General features: G+C 48.0%; 1 protein-coding gene across 1 annotated transcript in view; it reads right to left on the bottom strand.

Moving 5' to 3' along the window:
• Positions 1-6,958: 6,958 nt before the first annotated feature.
• SDHB (succinate dehydrogenase complex iron sulfur subunit B) overlaps positions 6,959-18,560 on the bottom strand; it is a 36,634-nt gene continuing 25,032 nt past the window's right edge. Inside the window, exons 3-8 of the mRNA XM_059074052.2 lie at positions 17,421-17,506; positions 14,733-14,869; positions 13,921-14,037; positions 11,396-11,497; positions 9,778-9,900; positions 6,959-7,188 (exon numbers count right to left, since the gene is read on the bottom strand). Of these exons, the coding sequence (XP_058930035.1) occupies positions 7,111-7,188; positions 9,778-9,900; positions 11,396-11,497; positions 13,921-14,037; positions 14,733-14,869; positions 17,421-17,506 (643 nt within the window). The 3' untranslated portion in view covers positions 6,959-7,110. The remainder of the gene's footprint in view (positions 7,189-9,777; positions 9,901-11,395; positions 11,498-13,920; positions 14,038-14,732; positions 14,870-17,420; positions 17,507-18,560) is intronic.

The following is an 18,560-nucleotide window of genomic DNA, read 5'->3' as shown; positions in this document are numbered from 1 at the left end:
TTACACAAACACACAGGTACGCAACAACCTCGGACACACACATAGATACACACACACAGAGGCTATACTCCCAGGACACGGACACAACACACAGATTCACACACAGAGGTGATACTTAGAGACAATGCACACATACCCAGTAGTGTGACACTTAGAAACAGGTAAGGCAAGCCCCCACCCCCGCTGTTAAGTACAATGCATGGCTGGTTCAAGCTGGTCCATCTCTTGTAGGCTCTGTGAACTCGGGCAAGCCACTTAACCTCTCTGGGCTTCATTTCTTAACCTATAGGAGGACGATGACATTAGCAATACCTGCTTCATAGATTGTTGTGAGTCCCACAAGAGAAAACACATGTAAAGCACTTGGGACAGTGCCTGGCTCTGCTGCATAAATGTCCAAGAAAGAAGATAGTGCCTGCCCAGAGACTCACAGGCTCAGATACGTCTCACAGGGATACGTGTGGACACAGGGAGGCGCTGCAGTGATGTGCATCACTAAAATGCCACAGAAACAGCCGAGGTATAACCCCCATCGCAGAAGCCTCAAAACATGGCCGCAGACAAGCCTGCACAGGTGGGAACAGGGAAGCCCCCGAAGGGCACCAAGACCTCGTGTTTGTATGCAGTGTCATCACATTACCTCATAGCGACAGGCACAGACAAGGTGTCCCCTGATCCCGGGGTTGATGGCTTCTGGACTAAGGATCTCCAAAGGATGGGGAAGGATCATATTAGGGCCAAGGCTAGGACTGGGCTTGAGCCATCATCATGTATCCAGTATGAATTTCTGCAGTGCCGGGCACTGTTCTAGGAGCTAGGAATGGGAGGGTGAACAAACAGACATGCGGAGCAGCCAAAGGCCAGCAGAGGAAAACTCCAGAGTAACCTGTGGTGGAAAGGGCTGGAAGGAGACGGAGCTGCGATGGAGAGTAGTGGTGGGGGAGAGACTCCAGAGGGGAAGCAGGGAAGGCCTTGACAGTATCTGATCCATACCAAGAACTCAATACATACACTTGATAAAAGGGTACATATCGGCAGGACTTGCTGGTGCATGGGAGGTGGAGCTGTAGGAATGGAATCAAAGATGCCTCTCCTCCCTGGGTTTTGATCTGAGCAGGTAGGGGGTGGTGGAGCCATTCGCTCAGCTGGGGCAGACTGCTGGTGGAGCAGGTTGACCACCTGGGGGATGGGGCTGGCTTCACTCAGTTCAGGTGAGAAGACCTGTTTTTTCTGCTGATGCCTCAGTGAGGGCAGCCTCCTGAACTTCTCAGAGCCCCCGTTTCCTCCCCCAGGGCTTAGCTGGATGTCTGACAGACCACTTAACCAGGGGAACCCTGATTTCCATGGCAGGCGGGATGGCTGCGTTTGTATAAATGACTTGCTCAGATGGCCTTGCCAAGAGGCAGTGTGGTACAGTGGCAAGTGGCTGGGCTCTGGCACCGGAGAGACCTGGGTTTGGATGTGCATCAGTTGCTGTCTAGCTGTGTGAGCTTTAAAAAGTCACTTTCCCTCTCTGAGCCTCTCTCCTCATCTGTGAAATGAAAGCTGCTGGAAAGATGAAATGGGGTGGCAGGAACTTGGCAGAAGCCAGTTGCTTTCTTGAGATCCTGGTGCTGGGCTAAAAGCTTCATAAAAGCAGGGGGCTTGGGGACTGCATCGCAAGATTGATCCCTCATTCTTCATATTGCTACTTGGCACTTAAGAGACTCCATCCTCTGAGCCATCTGGGAAGGAGCCGCACCTGCCGCTTGATCCATGGTCTTCATGAGGCAGGAGACCAGAGGAAGTTTCCTTCCAAACCAGAGGATGTGGGAGGCCTCTCCTCTGCCCAGGGTTACCTTTGGGGAAGCAGCTCTCCCTGTGGTCATCTGGGCGGTCTGTGGGCTGGGCTGCAGTCATCTGTGGGCTAGGACCCATGGAGGAGATTCCCTTCTGGGGCTATTGCTCCCTTGGAGGCCCACAGGAAGGACATAATATGCCTGGTCCTGCAACCAGGTAGGGTAGGGAGAACCCAGAGAAAGAAAACCAGGCACGGCTTTCTTGACATAAGAGAAGCCTGATCTAAGCCTGGCTACAATGCTTGCCCTAGAACAGGTCTCAGTAATTAATGATCTTAAGGGAACAAAAGAATAGACGACTGTTATCAGGCAAGAGAAGTAACAATAGCAAAGCTATCAGTTGTAAAGACTCCCAGTTCTGTTTCCGTGGTGAAGATTAGCCTGAAATGCTCAGCCACCCTATCAGCTGGAACCTGAGGGATGATGATGTTGACCTTTTCTGACCCTTGTGACTTCAATCAAGTAAAGCTTGGACTCTGTCAACCGCCCAAGCCCCTTCACGAATAGGTGTACCCTTAGCTTAAAACCGCCCCAATTTTGCTGCTGGGGAGACACTGCTTTGGGAGAGATCCCAGTGTTCTCCTTACTTGCTGCAAAGAATAAATCCTTCCTTCTCCTGATCTTTGGCTTGGTTGTGTCTTTTGGCTTGACACCTACCAAGAGGTAAACCCAGTTTTCGGCTAACAGCCCGAGTGGCAAAAAGCTGGAGAATTCACTAATTTGTACTGGTTTATTCTAGAGCATTGCCAAACTTCTCAGTTTCTCTAGTTTCACTAGATTTTTGCAACAAAAGGGATTTTCTCACCTAGTGACAAACCCCATGATGAGATTACGGCTGTCTAGACACATAAGGTGCAGTTTCAGCAGTCTGTCTTGTATATAGTTTCCCGGGCAAGGAGGAGGCTGGAAGAGAATTCGAGGGTGTTGGGAGTCAGCGGCACACCCTCTGGCACCCAGCAGTCAGTGTGATGTGGGAGATGAGAAATGAGCATTTTTAGTCTTGCACAGATAATCCATCCTCTGAACAGGAGGTCTCTAACTCTAGCCAGCTGTGTCGGAAATACACCAATTTTCAAGTCCAGAGAGCTGGGAATTAATCACCTTTTTTTTTTTTTTTTTTTTTTTTTTTTTTCCTGGCTGTGCTGCGTGGCTTGTGGGATCCTAGTTCCCTGACCAGGGATTGAACCCGGGCCCTCAGCAGTGAAAGCGTGCAGTCTTAATTAACCACTGGACCACCAGCGAATTCACAGGAAATTAATCACCTTTGTAGTAGGATTCAGCCTTCCACACAGTAGGTATGTGAGACAAATCAGTTAAATTGAGTTTATGGAGCATTTGCTCAACTGCAAGCTAGATGCTTTTCACATTTATTATTATTATTTTTTAAACTCATATATGTTAAGAATTTATTTTTAAAGTTTTTTTTTTCAGCTTAACTTAAGTATAATTGACAACATCATGAGATATTTAAAGGGTATGTATGATGTGGACTTCCCTGGTGGCGAAGTGGTTAAGAATCCGCCTGCCAGGGGCTTCCCTGGTGGCACAGTGGTTGAGGGTCCGCCTGCCGATGCAGGAGACACGGGTTCGTGCCCTGGTCCGGGAAGATCCCGCATGCCGCGGAGTAACTAAGCCCGTGAGCCATGGCCGCTAGGCCTGCGTGTCCGGAGCCTGTGCTCCGCAACAGGAGAGACCACAACAGTGAGAGGCCCGCATACCGCAAAAAAAAAAAAAAAAAAAAAAAAAAAAAAGAATCTGCCTGCCAATTCAGGGGACACAGGTTCGAGCCCTGATCCAGGAAGATCCCACATGCCGCGCAGCAACTAAGCCCGTGAGCCACAACTAGTGAGCCTGCGCTCTACAGCCAGTGAGCCACAACTATTGAAGCCCGCACGCCTAGAGCCCGTGCTCCGCAACAAGAGAAGCCACCGCAATAAGAAGCCCCCACTCGCCGCAACTAAAGAAAGCCCGCACACAGCAATGAAGACCCAAAGCAGCCAAAAAAAGAAAAAATGTGATGATTTGATATATCTATATACATTGTGAAGGGATTTTTCCTCATCAATGAACACATCCACACCTCACACATTTACTTGTTTTTTTTTCTTTTTGGTGAGAACTCACATTCTTTTTTTTTTTTTTTTTTTTTTGTGGTACGCGGGCCTCTCACTGTTGTGGCCTCTCCCGTTGCGGAGCACAGGCCCCGGACGCGCAGGCTCAGCGGCCATGGCTCATGGGCCCAGCCGCTCCGCAGCATGTGGGATCTTCCCGGACCGGGGCACGAACCCGTGTTTCCTACATTGGCAGGCGGACTCTCAACCACTGCGCCACCAGGGAAGCCCAGAACTCACATTCTTATGTAGACTTTACCCACAATTCTGAGGTAAATGCTCTTAATTCCCATTTTACAGATACGAAAAATAGAGGCGCAGAGGTTAAACAACTTGCACAAAGACCGGGTAAGAAGGGATGGCTGGCTTCAGCCCTAGAGAAACTTGAAGCATTCCACAGGATGATTTTTGTGAATGCAAGCACATTGTCTAGACGCTATCAGAGAACAGAAGTAGCAGAAAGGACAAAACAGTCTTTCTCTGCTCAAGCCTGCAGTTTTATTAGGAAAGTCTTCGTGATGTGAAATAGAACATTTGCCTGCAATCCAATGAAAGACTAAATAAGCAGTAAGTTAAACTATCAGTTGATGACATATTCTAATTTAGCTCGAGTTTAAATGGGGTGAGTGACCTACAGTTGCAAACTTGAGGTCTGATGAAGCTGATTTGAAGTGGCAACTCCCCAGCCTCTCCTCAGAAGCTGGCTGGTGCAGAACTCATCTTTACAAGCCATTAAATTAGTCGTGAGAGGGCTTCCCTGGTGGTGCAGTGATTGAGAATCCACCTGCCGTTGCAGGGGACACGGGTTCGTGCCCCGGTCCGGGAAGATCCCACGTGCCGCGGAGCGGCTGGGCCCGTGAGCCATGGCCGCTGAACCTGCGCGTCCGGAGCCTGTGCTCCGCAACGGGAGAGGCCACGACAGTGAGAGGCCCGCGTACCACACACACACACACAAATTAGTCGTGAGAAAAAACCCCATCTTTCTCCCTACAGGTCTAGTGATTAGAAGCAGTCAAATTACCCATGAACCCAAGGAATGCGACCTTCCGTGGTGCTGTCTGAAACCAATTAGGTGTGAACAGACCTGGAAGGCAGATTTCGCCCTACTGCCCTCCCAGCCCGGGTATGGAGGGCTCCCTGAGGGTTTTCCAGTTCTCACTTCTGAATCTGGAGCTTTAACATCTGAGGACTCTGTACTGTGTTGTCTTACTGAGGTGGCCAAGAATTTTGAGATGCTAACATAAGGGCAAAGACTGTGTTCTCTAAATTTCTAATAATTTAATGTTTGTTCCTTTTTTCTTGGTGAACTTGGCTCCTAGGTGGGAGGGGACAAATCTTGTTCATCTTTACCCCCAGCACCTCACCTCTCACAATGCCAGACACTAGTGCTTTTGAACCATCCCCTTTTAAAGCCAGAAATGCTCGTTAAGATTCATTCTTGGTGAGTCAGATGTTCTTCTTAGCCTCTTGATACAAGAAGCCTTTGTTTCCAGGATGATCTCAATGCTACAACTTAAAAACAGACTTGGGAGTATTCCTAAGAGTGAAAATAGGGTCCACCCGAATGTCCATTAGCAGGGGAAATGGGTAAATAAATAATGATGCATCTACGCCACAGAGCAAGAAACCAGTGGTTAAAAAAGCTAAGGTTGAAAATAAATTTCACACACACACAGGTAGATCTTTAGTAGCACCAGAGGCCCTTGTATATCGCGGGGTAAAAGTAGAAAGCTGCTGTTATTCACAACAGCTAAAACATGGAAGCAAACAAAATGTCCATTAACGGATCAATGGATAAACAAAATATGACACATACATACGATGGAATATTATTCAGCCTTAAAAAGGGAATTCCGACACGTGCTACAACAGGGATGAAACTTGAGAACTTTATGCTAAGTGAAAGGTGTTACAAAAAAGACAAATACCATATAATTCCACTTATATGAGATAGAGTAGTCAAAGTCACAGAAATAGAAAGTAGAAGTATGGTGGCTAGAGGCCAGAGGAGAAATGGGGAGTTAGTGTTTAATGGGCAGAGTTTGAGTTTTGCAAGATGAAAAGAGCTCTGGAGATAGACTGGAGTGAGGGCTGTACGACAACGTGAATGTACTTAATACCACTGAATTCTCCATTGAAAAATGGCTGACGTGGTAAATTTTGTGTGTATTTTACCACAATGAAAAAAAAAAGACAAAATAGAAAGTTGCACCTTATTTTTGAAGGGAAAAAAAACTTTACATATGCTGCACATTGTAATGATATAAAGGTCTGGAGGAAATGTGTGAACTGTCAACAGGGGATGTGAAACTTGGGGAGTTTAAGGGGTTTTCACTTTTTTTTTAAGCAGCTCCGTGGCACGTGGGATCTTCCCGGTCCGGGGCACGAACCTGTGTCCCCTGCAACGGCAGGCGGACTCTCAACCACTGTGCCACCAGGGAAGCCCCTAGGGGGTTTCCATTTTTAACTTGACAAACTTTTACACTGTTTGGTTTTTCAGTGTTACCGCTTTTGTCGTAAGCGTCAGAGCCAAGGCAACAGTGGTGGGAATTCATGCTTCCCGTGCGAGGTCTCTGGAGGTCATCTGTGGCACTAACTGGAGTTTATAGCTGTGCTGGAGGTATCTGTAACCTGGCCTCAACCAGACAGAAAAAGACTTACCAAGATTTGGTTTGAAGTAATTCTAATACTGAGAGCTGTAGAAACTGGGATGCCGTATAATGACGAGCCACCGTTCACGGTTGAGGGTGGCACAGCTAGGAGTCCCATTTTACAGATGGGCAAATGGAGTAGCAAAGAGAAGGGACTTGCCCAGTGTCATCAGCTGGTGAGTGGCAAAGCTGGGAACAAGCCCCAGGTCCTTCGTGACACCAATTCTATGCTTGTCCCCATCGTAGCCACCCCCAATGGTGGCTCAGTTCTAGAGGCCTGGCCCCCTCTTCAAGGGCAAGGACTCCTCCTTCTGGCACCTTCACATCCCACTGAAGCAAGTACAAAGAACAGGCTTGCTTTTTTGTTAATAAAGTAGAATAACATTTATTTATTAAAATTTTTATTATACATGCTGTATTTGTGGGAAATCGAGACCTCTGAAGGAACTCAGATTAGATACAAATTTCGTTCAGCTGAGCTGGTTACAGACATGTTTAGCGTGGGAACACTTAAGCTGAAGCTTTCTTTTCCTTGTAGGTTGCCATCATTTTCTTGATTTCAGCAATAGCTTTCCCTGGATTCAGCCCCTTGAAAAAAGAGAAGAGAATCAATACCAAATGGTAAGTGAAACTGAATGGAAGAACCCCATGACCTTGGGCGACCCAGGACCTCCTGACCTAGCTGGTCAAAGCACGGTGATTACAGATCAAGTCCTTTAATACCCAGGAGTTTGGGCTAAGAGCTCTCTTCTGTTTCCACTCTTAGACGTTTGAAAACGGCCAGCTCTCTCTGGCAGGAGCCCTGGCTCACTGGATTCCTGCTGGTGAGGCTCACTGTGGCAGGTCAACGAGCCCAAGGAAGAGTCGTCTCTTCTATGACTACAGTGTCAAAATTAGCCAGTTATCTCTAAAGGTTTCACATCATTACCATTATCATTTAGTCACCATCACCAGAAATCTGCATCTCCAAGCCCTCAAAGGTATGTGGGAGAAAGGAGCCTCTGTTAACCTTCTTAAGCACCACTGGTTAAGTGGCCCACAACACTGGATTAGCTGCAGTTGGCCTCACAGCTGTAACATCTGTCCTGCACGAGGTATGGCAATTAAACCCAGTGGGGCCAGTCTCGCAGAAGCAGGGAGTGAGATCACCAAATATTTGGTAAAATTAGAGAAGCACTCATCTGAGGCGAGTGAAGGGTCCCCTCGTTCAATGTAATTTAATTTATTTATTTATTTTATGTGGCTCTGCACTGAGCGGCATGCGGAATCTTAGTTCCTGGGCCCCCCTGCAGTGGAAGCACGGCGTCTTAACCACTGGACCGCCAGGGAAGTCCTGGGTCCCCGCATTTTAGAAGGACAACTTTAACTCTGAAATTAAAGTGTGGAAAGAAAGAAAAAGAAAAAAGATCTTCAGAGAGACAGAAAGGGAAAGAGAAGACACTCTTTAAAAGACTGATATGGAAGGATCCCTGCAATGTGTTAAGTGAGAAAAGGTAGACACTGTGACAAAGGACACGTGGAACATTTGCGTGTAGCACAAACTATCCCTGGAAGGACACACAGGAAGCTGACAACACCACCAGGGAGCGGGCTGGGGCTGGGGAAGGAGGAAGCCCCTCCACAGTATTTCCTTTTGAACGCTGAGCCGTGTACGTGCCTGCCCCATCAAAAGGAATTTAGAGTCAGTAACCAGACTGTACCCAGTCCCAGCGCAGGAAGGAGGCACTGGGAGGCGGGTGGCCTGCTTCTAGGCCTGCCCTGCCCCCAACCTGAGAATGACCTTGGCAAGATGCCCCCACCCCCAACTCCCGCTCATGGGCTCAGCTTCCGCACCCAAAAGGGGCCGCACTTGATGATTTTTGAGGTCCCTTCTAGTTCAAACAATCTGGGCCTATGTCTAGCCTCACAGCCCCAGTGTCCACCCCTGCTTTACTGAAGGGGAGGGCAGGACACAGAGAGCTCTGTCCTTGGTTGTCTGGTCTGTTTGCTGTCCTCTGCGATGCAAACATTCACGCCTAGGAGCGCACGGCAGGATCCCCTGCGGAGATTTTGAAGAAATACACAACCCAGGCCCCAGCCGTGGAGAGGCTGTCTTCTGACTGACCGGCTCAAACAAACAGAAGGTCCCATTAAGTGCTTACTCTGTGCCAGGCACTGTCCTAAGCGCTGCAGTGGCCTGACTTGCCTCAGAAGCCGCAAGGCTCGCTGAGCAGAGCCTGGGTAGAAAGGCAGGCAGCAGGACGCGGAGCCTGAGCTCTCGCGCGCTGTTCGGGGCCCCACCAGGCCCCACGGCCCACGCCAATGCCCATGTCACGTGAGAAGCACTCTGGCAGGGGAAGGGGGGGCCCTTGAAACACTGTGGAATTACCCAGTCTGGATTTCACGTCTGTTAAGATGCGCTGCCTTTTCTTTCTTTTTCTTTTTAAAGCTGCTAACTGGTTGTGCTAGAGTTTTCCATCTCGCTTCCTGCTGACTCACTGCACCTTTAAAATGAAATTGCTCTGCCCAGTCTCTGCTGCAAGGGCAGCCCTGGCTGCTCCCCGCCCACTGACGGGACCAGGGCTGGCACCTGACGGCAGCTGGCCGGCCAGCTCTGACGTGGGCTGCGCCGTGGAGAGCTAAGCTGGGCCAAGGAGACTCCCTCCGAGGAATGTGAGCTGAGAAATGCCGAGAGAAGCCAGGCAGATGCTGAAGCCGCACGCAGGCTGAGTACGAAGAGGAAGCAGGAAGTACGAACAGGAAGAGGGAGTGAAAGCTAAGTAAGCAGGAGCTCCGAGACTGAGGACAGACACGCAGAGGAGAAAGCACAGGCTGGCTGCCAGGGAGCCGAGCGGACCGGCAGCCATGTTGCCACACAGAGACCTTGGGGCCCGGAGAGGGAATGTAGCCCTCCCAGCTGCCTGTGCTCAGGCCGCTTTCCTCCCGTGGTTCCCACAGTGTCAGGGCAAACCCAGGTTCCTGTTCATGGGTCCTCGTGGCATCCTTGACTCCCACCAGGCCCGTGTGAACCCGACGTGAGAACCCTTTTCAAGGGGGCCTGAGCGAGCCTGTGCCCCGCAACTAAGCGCCAACGCCCCCGGGCTCACACGGAGGGGAGAGGGCTCTCTGCTGCCCGCCGGCTGCCTCCTCACGAGCACACGTCAGTGCTGGGCCGCGCGGGGGGCCGCAGCCGCGTACCTTGGGACAGGAATTCGTGCAGTTCATGATGGTGTGGCAGCGGTACAGAGAGAACGGGTCCTGCAGCTTGGCCAGGCGCTCCTCTGTGAAGTCGTCTCTGGAGTCGATCATCCAGCGATAGGCCTGGGGGAACCGGGGACCGGTGGGCTGAGCTGTCACCTTAACTGGCCAGCGCAGCCCCTCTGGTTCAACTCAAAGCTCCAGGCGCGCAGAGGAGCAGGAATTCTCAGCTTGGAAGCCACCTCCACACTTCTTGCCATCTTTCAAGGAAAGGCTCCCATCTCTTTTGTAACATCTCTTGATCACCTTGACTAATGAGCCCCACCAACCTTTGAACCACATGCACCTGGTCGCTGGTGCTTCATTATATACCATCAGGCATTGTCTTCTACTGGTTTCATGTTGCTCCCTAGAACATGAATGAGTGAAGGCAGGGACGGTATCCTTGACTCTCTTTAACTGCCTTCAGAGCACCTACCCACTGCCTTTGAGTGAACTGATAACAGACCTGCACAGAGAGAATATTTGTTCTTTTTTTTTTTTTCTTTAATTTTTGTGGTACGTGGGCCTCTCACTGTTGTGGCCTCTCCCGTTGGGGAGCACAGGCTCCGGACGCGCAGGCTCAGCGGCCATGGCTCACGGGTCCAGCCGCTCCGCGGCACGTGGGATCTTCCCGGACCGGGGCACGAACCCGTGTCTCCCGCATCGGCAGGCGGACTCTCAACCACTGCGCCACCAGGGAAGCCCCAGAATATTTGTTCTTATTGGTTCTTTTGATTAGCATATCCATCCCAGAAGCCTGATATCAGCCAGCTGAAAACTGATTAAGCTCCTGATCACCGGGCCGGCTCCAGCAGTGTTACTGACACCACTTCTCCATTTCCCAACAACTAAGATCACTGGCACAAGGGCCAGCTACAAATGTACTTCATTACTCAATCTTTAATTTGGCCAGGAATCAATCAGTACTGCTAACTGGTCACACAACCACAGAACTTCTTCTCTTTTTGTGGGAAAATGAGAAACAAGAAGTTGTTTTTTTTTTTTTTTTGAGTTGCTTCAGAGTCTATGAAAAGCACTGACCACAAATCTAAAAAGTATGAGCTTTCTGGGAACAAAGACAGTGACTCTGTCTGCAGTGAACGACACATATAGTGAAAGACAATGAAAAACAACACTACTTTCCTTCCAAGCACCCCCTAAGCCCAGCATTGCAGGCTTTCATTAGCCTGGAAACAATTTCCAACCTTGCAGCTGGGTAACTGCTCCTCAACAAAATCTCTCTCTCCCCTGCTTCCACGTTAAAAATCCCGTGAGAGGGAGACGGGGAGCCTTCTGACAGACGCAGTCCAGCGAAAACGGGCAAGTGGGCAGGGAAGAGCCAGCAGCACAGGGAAACATCTGCAAGGCACGGTGTGCCAACCCGCAGCCACCGTCCCTTGGCGTGACCCTCACCACACTAAATGAAAGCGTTTTGCAGATGAAGCCCCAGATTTACTGAAAGCCAAGTGAAGGTGATGCAACCAATTACCGTTTGTAATGGATGCCAAAGAAGGAAGCCATCGCCCCTCAGAACATCGGTTTCCATTTCTCTTACAGTAACGAAGGAGCGCCTTACCTGCATAAGAACCGCGGGTCCCAAGTACTTGTCTCCATTCCACCAGTAACTCGGGCAGCTGGTGCTGCAGCAGGCGCAGAGAATGCACTCATAGAGCCCATCCTGTGCGGGGAGAAAGGGCAATCAGGAGCCCACCATGGAAGAGATGGTCGTGTCCTGAGCTGATTAAATGTGAAGTCTTGGGTCAGTGCACGAACAAAGTGCCTACTCGCATGTGAGTTTTCTTGGCAAAATCCTAGGAGTGGTTTTCAGAGATTTATCAGATTCATAAAAAAGATCTTGGAATTGAAATTTAGACATGTGCTGGATAGACATGCGCTGGATTAGAGCCCAGAGTTCTTAAGTCCAAGTACAGTGTACTCATCCTTTACTAAATAACCCCTCACTTATCTTAAAAAAACCCCAAAACATGAAAAGAACTTACCACCTCAAATGCCGTCTAGCAGAAATTAAAAAGGCCCTGAGTGCTGAGGCATCTAGAGTCTACACCAGCCTCTGCCCTGGCTCAGCAGACACCTCAAGTTTTCGATAGGAGCATCAACGTCATCCTAAACAGCCACCCAGCACCGAGCACCATGTACCTTACTGGCGACCTCATTTGACTGTCACAGTAATCCTGGGGTGAGTGCCAGGAGAGTCCCATTTTACAGGTAAGGGACTGAGGCCCAGAGAAGTTAGGTCACTTGCCGAGGGTCACACAGCTGCAAACAGCAGGGCCGGGATGGGCCCCCAGGCGGCCCGACTCTGGAATCCCTCCTCTGACACTGACATCACTGACTCAACATGCCCAACCGGTTCTAACTGGAACAACAGAAACTGATCAAAAGTGGCAAAACAGGAGGGCACGCTGACATCTGAAGTGACAGCTGAAAACAGATGACACAGAGTTGATGGTCATGATTGTAACCATGAGTCTTCAACAAAAATTCTGTTCTGTTCAGGCAGCTGGTGAGAGTGTAAACTGGCCCCACTGTCTAGAAAGCATAAGGTCACAGGATTAAGAGCCTTCACGATAGTCATATTCTTTACTTATAAAAGCGTAGTTGTCCATAGAGATTACCTTTGGGTGGTGGAATTATAGATTATTTGAAAATTAGTTCACTTTTCCAATTACCTATAATGAGCATTATGGCTTTTAAAACCATGAAAAAAAAGTCAGAAGTTAGGTTGAGCAATATTAATTTGAAGAAGTGAAAAATGCTAAATAAGCAACTGTTTGGTATTTAAATGAGTGAATTCTGACTACCTAGAGAACATGCTCAGGGGAACCCTCCAGTCCCTAAAAATAGTACATCAAGGAGATGTTTATAAGCTACAAGCTTTCCTACCTGAGGACTGTGAGATGACAAGCTGGGCCAGGGTGGCCAGTTCCAACCTGGACCCTGGGATGCGTCAGACTCCCTGGAGTCGGAAACTAGGGCAGGGCTGTGTCCTGAGAGCAAGAAACTCTTGGAAGAGAAGGCAGCTGCTTGCTCTGAACTACAACAAAACCACGCTGACCCTCAACACCTCGATGACGACAGAGCGGGGCATTCGTGCCAGGACCTTCCTTTCTTAATATTTTATGGGGAAGAGGAGAGGGGCTAAATGTTCCCCCAGACCTAAAAGGCAGAATTCACTTATTCATTCACACAACTCATATTTGTCGATGAGACAGCACATGCCAGGATCCTGGGATCCAGAAAGGGGTGTAAGACACAGCCCCTGCCCTTGAGCTGTGCTCAGTCTGCTGACGGACTGTCACGTAAATGACAGTGAGGACCTGAGACGGCACGAGTGCTTCCCTCGTGTAGGTATGATGTTGGGACCCAACTGCATCTGGTCCCCGTCCCACTTCTTCTCCAAAGGACACCAAGTGTGCAGGGGGTGAGTGTGCGTGCGTCCTTCTTAGAGGAGGTAGAAGTGTACACGAGAAAGAGACTACAAGCTTGCTAATAGCCCCTTCACTTTCAGACTCTCCATAGCCTGTACCCAGGGGCAGCAGCTCCAAGAGTGAGTGGGCCCCTCGCAAGCCCACACCGTGTCACTAGACGTGTGGTGTCAGGAAAGCACAATGTTCTAGTTCCAGCTTTGCTATCGGCTTCTCTCACTCCTATCTGCAAACAGGGTGCTGGCAGCAGGACTGCAAACAGCCGGCATGTGTTTTATTTGCCCACAGGGTTAAACAGTAACTCTGATTTGGCTGTCAACTTTTCTTTTCAAGACCTGGCGACCTACATACTGGTTTCTTTTGAAAAACACAAATGTCTGGCAGCACGGTAGCAGTGAGCCCCTCTAGGCAGAGCACTCCAGGGCCTTGGTCCTCTCTGGGCCCTTCCTAGGTTCTCACTACCCACCTGGCCCCACTAGGATGGGTGTCCAACCCTTGGACAGATGGTTCTGAAGCTCCTTTCCAGAAGACGCTGAATGTTCTGCGTCATCTCATGCTGTGCCCCCCCATCCCCTCTGCCCCTAAGCCCCACTTCCTGGCAAACATCTTTGCAACAGAATTCCTCAAGTCAAGACAATGAACAGGGACTAATGACCAGTTTCTCACGATCTTCTATGGACTGCAGATACTGCTCCTTGCCTTCCTGGGATTCATCCTTCTTCTTTAAGTAAGGCTCAATGGACTTGTACTGGGCATAGAAGTTGCTCAAATCCTGAGGTTAAGAGGAAGAAGAAGAAATGGGTCAGATTCCACCACCACTGCTTACCTTTCCTACTTATCCCATTTTTGGGACACTGCCCACTTTTCTGTGACCAGCCCCGTGACCAGCCCCGTGACAGGCAGCAGCCCGACTCTCTTCCTTGGGCATGGATACGTGCAGAGATCACCCAAGGAGAAATGGTCACATGTAGGCGTGGGTAGGGAATTTCTCCTTCACCCACTTGGGAAACTTTCCAATCCCACAGTCCTTTCTCCCCAGAGGCTCTTGAAAATACCCAGTCAGGGAAAGGGAAGGAGGTCAAATATAGGGAGGTAGAAATTAAAACACATAAGGGCGGCTGCATTCCCAGCTGCTATCTGCCACGTGAATTCTTTGTTGTTATGGCCAAATTCTTCATTTCTGAAACTGTTCCAGGTCTAAAATTCTGTGCCCTGTTATTCCCAAACAACCCTCACCAAATGAGCTGCTGGATGACCTTCTAGGCCATTTATCTTCTGTCATTCAGATTCCTTAACTAAACTCAAGACAGGAAAAAAACCCTGCCCTGAAGAACTATAGCACAACACACATACCTCCTGCTCCCCCTAAAAAAAAAAAAAAAAAAGCGGGCGGGAGGTGCTGGGGAGACACACACACACACACACACACACACACACACACACACACACACACGGGCAGGAACTCACAGGAACAAGATCCTTTATCACATACATATGTGGAAGAGGGTAGATTTTTGAAACTTTGTTGAGGTTGATGTCAATCCTTCGGGTGCAAGCGAGAGCGTTGCCTCCATTGATGTTCATGGCGCAGGAGCCGCAGATACCTGAGACGCAGCACAGTTAACACTCCCCTACCCCGCTGCAGGCTGCCCGGCTGCAGCTCCCCCTTCCAGGCTGTCCTCACTCTACCAGCAGGAGCAGCACTGACACGGAATACACCTGTGCAGAGGTGCCCACTGCCTTTTCTCCTTCCCATTCTTCTTAGAATGTAGGTCTAAGGGCTGTAGTTCCAAAAACCATGTTGTGAAACCAGGAGGCAACCCTGAGGTTGGAAGCTATCTGCTCAGGATGGCACTGGAGCACAGACGAGCCTGGGGTGCTGCTGGCATCACGGAGGGCCCACGCCAGTCCTAGTTCCTTGCTTCATGTATTCCGAGAGAAAAACCAGCCTTTTTTTTTTTTTTTTTTAAAGTCACTGTTATTTGAACTCAAACTCTATTTTTCTTAAACTTTTTTTTTTTTTTTGGCCGCACCACAAGGCTAGTGGGATCTTAGTTCCCTGACCAGGGACTGAATACAGGCCCACGGCAGTGAAAGCACAGAGTCCCAACCACTGGACCGCCAGGGAATTCCCTGGACTCAAACTCTTAACAGATATAACACCCCAAAATAAATCAACACTGTCTTGGTCATCTTAAAGTTGAGGCCTGGATACAGATTGTCCAGAGACAGATCTCATTCTATTGTCTCCACAAAGCCTACACTGGGGACATGAAACCCACAAAAGCTGCCTTAGCACTGACTTTTCAAGGAGAATGAGCTAATGTGAAACCAAACCAAAGTAAGCAAAATAAGGTGCTGACCAAGGACCCTGAAACAAGACTTTTCTTAGCCTGGACTCATTTCCTGTGTATGGAATTTCCTAGGTATTTCAGAGTTACAAATGACTACGCACTCTAAGCCCCTGCTACCACTTCTGAAGCTGTTTTTTGAAGGTAGTTAGGCCGGAGAAATGTGGTTACTTGTGAAACTTGGACTGGGTTATCACTTTCTCTCCCTTTCCCGTTAATCTTAATAAAAGTGTAATAGGACACAAATATCCATCTTAAGCAAATACTTCTACAGTTCCCCAAGAGATCGAATATTATCAGCACATTTATGTGAGCCTGGCATCCAACAGAGCAGTATGCTTTTATAAGAAATGGTATACAATGATAATAAAAATCCAAGGAAACATCTCTTAAAAAGGCTCCCATGGAAATTCTCTTCAGAAACAAAAGTAGCCACAATTAATATCATTCTGCCTCTTTTTTTTTTTTTTTTGCCCACATGGGCCACACCTTGTGTTCTTGGCTCTGAAAGAGTTTTATGGGGAAACTTACTGAAAAGCGTCTATTTCCTGTGTTGTCAGGACTTATGTGGGAAGGCTGGTACTTAATTACAGCAGAATGTTCCCTAAACAGCAGGATTCAGCCAAACCATCATACCCGTTAGCATCTGCTACACTGAATCCAATCCTGTAAGATTAGCTGAATCAAAACAGATGTCTTAGAAGCAGGACTTTAAATGCTTGAGATGTGTAGCAGAACACAGATAAAGAGCGATGGGCCAATAGCTATAACGACTTTTTCTTTAATGGAAGGTTATTTTAGGGAGAAAGTTCGATCAGCCCTTGGTCTTGGCCCCAGCTGCCCCGTTTTGGTTTTATCCCAGGTTTTCCGAGCCCGGCCAGGGAGTGTATCACCTGAGAGTGCAATTCTGGAATCTGACAACTTTGGCTGAGTCCTGGCTCCCGACTCACCATCTCTGTGTCCTTTCAGAAGTCCCTTAACCTACCTGGGCCTCAGTTTCTTCACAGGTATGCTGAGTGTGGTAACAGCACCTGTCTACCTCACCTAAAGTGCACAGAATGGAGTCTGCACAGTCTGTGTTCCACAGCCATCAGGATCAGTTAGCCGTCATAGCACCCCATGTGATTTTTCCCACACCTGAGAACCATCTGAATGATTACTTAGGAGTTAACTTTAAATCAACTCATTTTACCTTAAATTCATATTTTAAAATCATTTCTATCACTGTTACACTGTCATTAGTAATTATATTTTTCTAGTACATAAAATCAATACATAGCTATTAAAGAATGTCGGTATGCACACTGCCTGGAATGAGCAGCACACTGTAGGAATCGCTGTTTCCACCCAGAACATTCCTACTGACCACCTGCTCTGTGCACGTGTAATGCTGGGAGCTGGAAGGGGACGCATGTCCCCCTTGTTGGACAGCTGTTAAGTGTGCACGAGCACCAGCTAGAAATTCCCCACTACCCCCCTGAAGAACGAGCTCTGCAGCGACCAGCTAGCATATCTGAGCTGGTCCTGGAAGGGTGCAGCAGCTCACAGGGACCGCCAGAAGCAGTAACCATGCAAGTGAAAGCTCCTGAAGGGAAGCAAACTTAGAAACCAGAACTTATACCACAGTTCAAATTTCCAACACTTCCGCCTAAGAAAAGGAAGTGTGACTTGTGGCAAGGTCAGCTGGCAGAGTGCCGCAGCCAGCCTCCAGGTATCCCCTGGTATCAGTTCTGGCCAGCCCAGGCCTCTTTTGGGAAACAGAACAAAAGTGTCCAAGCCTAACAACAGGGAAGGAAATGCTTACCTTCTCTGCACGATCTTCGGAAGGTCAAGGTAGAATCAATTTCATTCTTAATCTTGATTAAAGCATCCAACACCATAGGACCACAGCTGACCAAAAAAAAAAAAAAAAAGAAAAGAAAAAAAACTCATAAAAATAACAAACAGACCCAGTTGTATTTATGTGAAGTTCAATCTCCCTACACTTTATCATAATATGATCTGAGACAGCTGCATATATTAGCTGCTCTTCTTATCCATGGCCTTCTCAGGTCACATTCAGAATTTTTTCCATAGTTTTATTTTTGCACATTCTTACACATTTTAAGTACAGTAGAGTTCTTACACATTTTAAGTGCCACACTGCATATACATTTCTAGGAAATGGAAAGCTAAAGAAGAAGAGAAATATTTATGTTAGGAGACAACTTCCATATACTGGCAGTTTTTATTTTTTCTTCTAAAGCTCCCTGAAACGTTTTCCCAAATAATTTATTTCAAATTTTAGTTTTATTTTTTTGGACAAAAATAGTAAGTAGCTTTATATGGTTAGTTAACAGCTTCCCATCTACAAAGCACAGAGAGCAACGCCCACATCTCACAGGACTGCTGCAGGTGAATTAACATACAGGAAAATGAAACACTCAGAGCAGTGTCCGCCACAAACATTCGGTCTCACTATGATTATCATCATGCAGAGACTGTGACTCTATGGAAATGGCTTATTCTCTCTGAGCCTCAGTCTCTTTATCTGTAAAATAGAATTATTATTTGTATCACAGATTATGAAGATTAAATAAAAACATGCAACAAGGTCCTACTGTATAGCACAGTGAACTATATTCAATATCCTGTGATAAACTATAACGAAAAAGAATATGAAAAAGAATATATGTATGTATAACAGAATATATGTATGTATAACTGAGTCACTTTGCTGTACAGCAGAAATTAACACAACACTGTAAATCAACTATACTTCAATAAAATTAAAAAACAAAACAAAACATGCAATTGTCATAGCACCTGGCACAGAGAAGTGCTCAGCAAATCTACTTCCTGGTTGCCACCCCTACCGGCGCTCCTCTCAGTAATTTTCTATGAATGGGATTTAAAAAAATATGCGCCCCGCCCCCTCCAATTTCCTTTGTCTTTTTTCCCCTCA

Source organism: Kogia breviceps, chromosome 1, assembly GCF_026419965.1.
Source record: "Kogia breviceps isolate mKogBre1 chromosome 1, mKogBre1 haplotype 1, whole genome shotgun sequence".
NCBI classification, from domain to species: domain Eukaryota; kingdom Metazoa; phylum Chordata; class Mammalia; order Artiodactyla; family Physeteridae; genus Kogia; species Kogia breviceps.
Note: the sequence above shows the minus strand (reverse complement) of the source record. Positions and strands in the feature narration are given on the sequence as shown.